At 46.2% G+C, this 5504-nt stretch overlaps 1 protein-coding gene across 1 annotated transcript in view; it reads left to right on the top strand.

The window, feature by feature from the left end:
- Nucleotides 1-5159, top strand: part of LOC109962512 (putative inactive cytochrome P450 2G1) — a 6096-nt gene extending 937 nt beyond the window's left edge. The window contains 4 exon segments of the mRNA XM_020604286.1: nt 9-73; nt 198-299; nt 4703-4844; nt 4972-5159. Coding sequence (XP_020459942.1) covers nt 9-73; nt 198-299; nt 4703-4844; nt 4972-5159 — 497 coding nt within the window.
- The last annotated feature ends 345 nt before the right edge of the window (nt 5160-5504 follow it).

Genomic DNA, 5504 nt, shown 5'->3' with positions numbered 1-5504 from the left:
GGAAATAGACAAAGTTCTGCATGGTAAGGATCCGGCAAATTTTGAAGACAGACACCAGATGCCATATGTGCAGGTACAATGATTAGTGGATTAGACGTATAATCACAGTGTATGTATCCGATTTTTTTTATACTGAGAAGTCCAACCTTGTATGTATCTCTGAGATGTTAAATGTAGCAGCTGTCTCACTTATACAGGCTGTCACTCATGAAATCCAGAGAGTGGCTGACATTGGTCCTTTTGGTATTTTCCATTGCACCACTAAGGACACAGAGCTCATGGGATAGTCCATACCCAGGGTAAGGATGGGCCCACACTAGAGAATAATCTTATCATAATCTTAATAGTTCTAAAAAAATGTGAGAGCACAGACATAACACCTTTAACAGATGTTTTCATATTTTAATCTTAAATGCACACACACACTAAGTGATTCAGCCAAGAGGCAGGACATTTGTCATTTTTACTAAATGATTTCAGAGACTCTGATTCCAGGGACTGGGAATCTCACAGAAATTTGCATGAACAAGTGTGACTTCAGAAAAAAACAAACATAGAGGTGGACATTTGTAGAGAAGCAGTAGTACTCAGCACAAGCTGGAAGTGAGTTGGAAATTGAAAAAAAAAATAAAATAAATAAAAGGAAAAACTGGCTGTTGCAATTCAAAATTGGGGGCCCTTCAATCCTGTCAGAGACATACTGTAATGATTAGGTCGATCAACACTACAGGATCATTTGGCCAGAGAATCAATTCCAAGCGTCCTCACGTCTGGGAATGACCACACAGTTGTCAGTAAGGCTCAAAATCAATTATCTTGTAGTGTGGAGCTAGCTCAAGATAAAATACTCTGTTCTATTATTTAAAAAAATTACATGAATGAATATACCTCTAAGCACTTACAGTAGATGTAATATATACTTAGAACCATGTCCTGCCATGAAGAGGGGGTGACAGTGGTGCAGTGGGTAGAGCAATCATCTCCCAACCAGAAGGCTGAAGTTTCAAATCTCAGTGCCTGCACATGTCAAAGTGTCCTTCGGCAATACACTGAACTCCCCCAATGGTTAGAGCTGTCGGTTGAGTTGGCGCCACAGATGGCTGCCATTGGTTCTGTATCAAAAACAAATTCCTTGTGTGTAGCATACTTGGCCAATAAAGGTGATGGTGATTATCCTTAAGGTACAACATTTCTTCTGCAGTTACTTTCTCAGCTATCAGCCTGTAAAACATCTATGTACACTTCAGTGGAAACATCTTTACAATGTTGTTTCACTTATCACTGTTAAAAGTCATAATTTTTATTGTATTTGTGTGGTTGTCTATGTACATACTAGTGTGCAAAATACTACTAAATAAAATAATTAGTTGATGTAGTTTTCATTATACAGGGTTGATAATACACAAAATATGTAATATAAACAATGTGAAAAGGGGAAGATCCAACATCAAGTCATATACAGCAAATAACCGAGATTTATCATGTTATTCTGTTGGTCAAAGATTGCAGTAGTTGGAGAGTGAGGGTATTTCATATGTTTCACTGTAGTTATAGAAAGATGTAATATGTGTGTCACACTGACAGGATGGGGGTGTGTCAGGTGTGTCCACTACACCTACCAACCAGATGAATTGGTTGATTCGATTACAACACCAGACAAGAGGAAAAGGGAAAACAGTCTATATTTGTGGTCACAGTCTGACACCACAAAAATGAAAATATCCACAACACACTTAGGTCAGGAACACAGTCCGAAAGCCGAATACCAAGTAAGCATCCAGAGGGCAGGGCAGAACAGACTAGTCAAAGAGCACGATCCGGGTCAAAACACAAGATACCAAAACCAATATAAATGCTAGAGAGTCAGAGCTGAAGTCTAGAACAATCTGGCAGCGTCCTTGTGGGAGGATGCTGCCTAAATAGAGGTGAAAACAGGTGTAAACTATTGCGAGTGATGAAGAAAGTAAAAAGACCGAAACTGTGGTGAAACAAAACAGGAAGTAACGTCAAAATAAAAACCTGACAGGAAGCAGCAGAACCAAATCATGACAGGGGTGTATGTGGAAGTTTGGGAAAAAAGAACCACAGTGATGAGAGTCATTGTTAGATCTGCTCGGACACAGAGGTGAGCGAGTCAAAAAAATGACGGACCCAGGTGGCTTCGGTGCAAGTAGTGCTCAATTTATTTACAGTGATATTACCACACAAATGAATAACCAGGTAGGAGTGGGACCGGGTGTTGAGCCGCAGAAGTGGAGCAACAGTCAGTGGTGGAATGCTGAGGGAAAGACCGGGCTGCGGACGCTGGGACTCACTCCTGGGCTGGTCGTGGTGGAAGGTTGCTGAGGAGACAGAGTTTGTACAGGCAGTTAATGGGAGACTGTGCATCGACCTGTGTGGTGGAGATGGTGCGGGGTTGGGGAGGTCCGTGGTCCGGAGAAGCGACAGAGGCGAGGAGGATGAGACAAAGGGGCACAAGACTGGAATGAAGCTAGGGCGAAAAAACGTGAGTACAATACGAAGCTAATAATAATGAGAAACAAACGGGCCTGATGATACTAGAAAGAACTGGCAGGGGAGTGAACATTGAGCAGGGAATAAATAGGGAGAAACTAATCAGGTGCAGCTGGTGGTGATCTTGGGATGTGAAGCAGGTGTGTCAGATAACGTAATCAGGGTAGGGAGCAAAAACAGAGTGAGGGAAGTGAGAAAGGCAGGTGCAGCCGGACAAACCTGACAGGACCCCCCCCACCCCCAGACAGCCAAAACCACCATCCCAGGGAGGGAGGCAGGGGCCACCGGAAGGAGGGACTCACCGAGGCCCCCCAGGCTTGTCCGGGTGTGCGCGATAGAAGGGGGTGAGAAGGGCAGGTCCTGTATGGTAAACGGCCCCAAGAACCGGGTCGAGAGTTTGGGGCATGCACCTTTAATGGATATATGAGCAGAGGAGAACCACCCTTGTTGCCCAACCTGGTAGGTGGGAGTGGCCCGATGGCGGCGATTGGCCAGCCGTTTGTTTTGGCCGGCCGTGCGTAGCAGGGCGGCCCTGGTCTCATCCCAAACGGCCTGACAACGGGTGATATGGGCGTGGACTGAGGGTACCGCAATGTCAGTTTTGGCAGCGGATAGTAGGGGAGGAGTAAGGGAGAGATACCTGTGGTGGAGCTAGAGAGTGTGTTATGGGCGTATTCCACCCAGGGCAACAACTGGCTCCAGTCCTCTGGTGAGGAACTGGTGACACAACGGAGAGCGTTTTCCAGTTCCTGGTTCAGCCGTTCAGCTTGGCCGTTTGTTTGGGGGTGATAACCGGAGGAAAGACAAGGACGTGCTGTGAGGGCAGTGCAAAAAGCAGACCAGACGTGAGAGGTGAATTGAGGACCACGGTCAGAAAGGATAGTGATGGGGATGCCGTGAATATGAAAAACGTGCTGAACCATGAGCTGCGCGGTTTCTAGAGCAGTGTGGAGTTGAGGAAGGGCAAGAAAATGGGCGGCTTTGGAAAAATGGTCAACGATGGTGAGAATGACAGTGTTGCCCTGGGAGGGAGGCAGGCCGGTGACAAAATCCAGGGCAATATGAGACCAGGGCCGACTAGGTGTAGTCAGCAGCCGAAGAAGACCTGCAGGAGACTGATGGAGCGGCTTGGCTTGCGCACAGGGAGCACAGTGATGTTATCCTCAATCTCCCATGTAATGGAGGCTACCATACAGGAGGCGGGCAGAATGGTTTCAGGTGTGTCTTCAGCGGCTGGGGGGTTGTATTGTCGGGAGAGGGCGTCTGGTTTCTGGTTGCGGGACCCCAGCCGATAAGAGAGGGTAAACCGGAACCGATCAAAGAACAAGGCCCACCTCGCTTGTCGGTGGTTCAGTCTCTTCGCTGACTGGAGGTAGGCCAAGTTCTTATGATCGGTCCAGACTAAAAAAGGTTGGTCGGCACCCTCAAGGAGGTGCCGCCATTCCTCAAGGGCCATTTTTATGGCCAGCAGTTCTTTGTTTCCCACATCGTAGTTATGTTCGGTTGGGGTCAACGGTCGGGAGTAGTAAGCACAGGAGTGCAAGGCATGATCTTCACCGGACCACTGAGAAAGGACCGCTTTCACCCTAGTGTCGGACGCGTCCACCTCAACCACGAACTGCCGTGAGGGATCAGGTTGGAGGAGTACGGAGGCTGTGGTAAACCGGTTCTTGAGTTCTTGGAAGGCCTGCTCCACTGTCCTGGACCATGCAAACTTCACCTTGGTGGACGTGAGCTGTGTGAGGGGGGCTGCAGTGGTGCTGTAGTTCTTGATAAAGCGATAGAAGTTTGCAAAGCCCAGGAAGAGTTGCAGGTCCTTCAAACAGGTGGGAGTAGGCCAATCGGTGACAGCAGTGATTTTGGAGGGGTCGAAGTCTTCCCTGTTCTATGATAAACCCTAGGAATGCCACGGAGGGGGAGTGGAAGACGCACTTCTCTGCTTTAAAATAAAGGTGGTTTTCCAGGAGTCGAAGAAGGACCTGACGAATGTGCTGGGTGTGCTCTGTGAGGGAGGAAGAGTAAATGAGAATGTCGAGGTGTGTCAGATAACGTAATCTGGGTAGGGAGCAAAAAAGAGTGAGGGCTGCAGAGTGAGAAAGGCAGGTGCACCCGGGCAAACCTGACAGTCATAGTAACTGTATGTGTTTACACGTTTAATAGAAATCTCTTCCTCTTGTTTGTTCTTCAGGGAACTGTTATCATCCCCAACCTGTCCTCAGTGTTGTTTGAAGAGGGTCAGTGGAAATCCCCCCATGTCTTCAACCCTGAAAACTTCCTCAATGATAAGCAAGAGTTTGTGAAACCAGAGGCGTTCATGCCTTTCTCTACAGGTGATCAAAATGATTATTATAGTCATACAAACACAGAAAGATTGATTGGGAGATCTGAAATATATACTGGGTTGTAGAACGTATTTGTCATTTGTCATGCTTGAGTTATGGGTATTTCAAATCACAGGTCAACAGATGTGTCTTGGAGAGGGTCTGGCTCATATGGAGCTCTTCCTCACTGTGGTGACCCTGCTGAGGAAGTTCACATTCATCTGGCCTGAGGATGCAGGGGAGCCAGACTTCACTCCTCTCTTTGGATTAACCCAGACCCCTAAACCTTTTCACATGAAGATTCAGCGCAGAGGAAATACCTGATGGGTCATGATAAAGCTCTTCCAAGACAGAGGTTGTCCTAATGCTGTAACTGCCTTAATGCACCATCAAATTAAAGTCAACTTTTAAACATAAAAGCAATTATCAGTCGTTCTATGTACAATGAATCAAATCACAATGTGTATGTCAAGGTCAAGATCAAAGTATTGTCATATGCACAGTTAGTAAACGTGTTTCCCTGTACAATGAAATTCTTACTCCACATGAATGCCACACAATACAAGTGAAGTATAAAATAGATAAGCAATAACAGAAATCTAAATAGGCAGTAACACAAATCTAAGGCACTTTAAAGGAGCAAGTGAAAGAAGCATAATAAAAATACAA

The sequence above is a fragment of the Monopterus albus genome, unplaced genomic scaffold, assembly GCF_001952655.1.
Source record: "Monopterus albus unplaced genomic scaffold, M_albus_1.0 scaffold65.1, whole genome shotgun sequence".
Lineage (NCBI taxonomy): Eukaryota > Metazoa > Chordata > Actinopteri > Synbranchiformes > Synbranchidae > Monopterus > Monopterus albus.
This window is presented reverse-complemented; position numbering and strand designations above follow the sequence as displayed.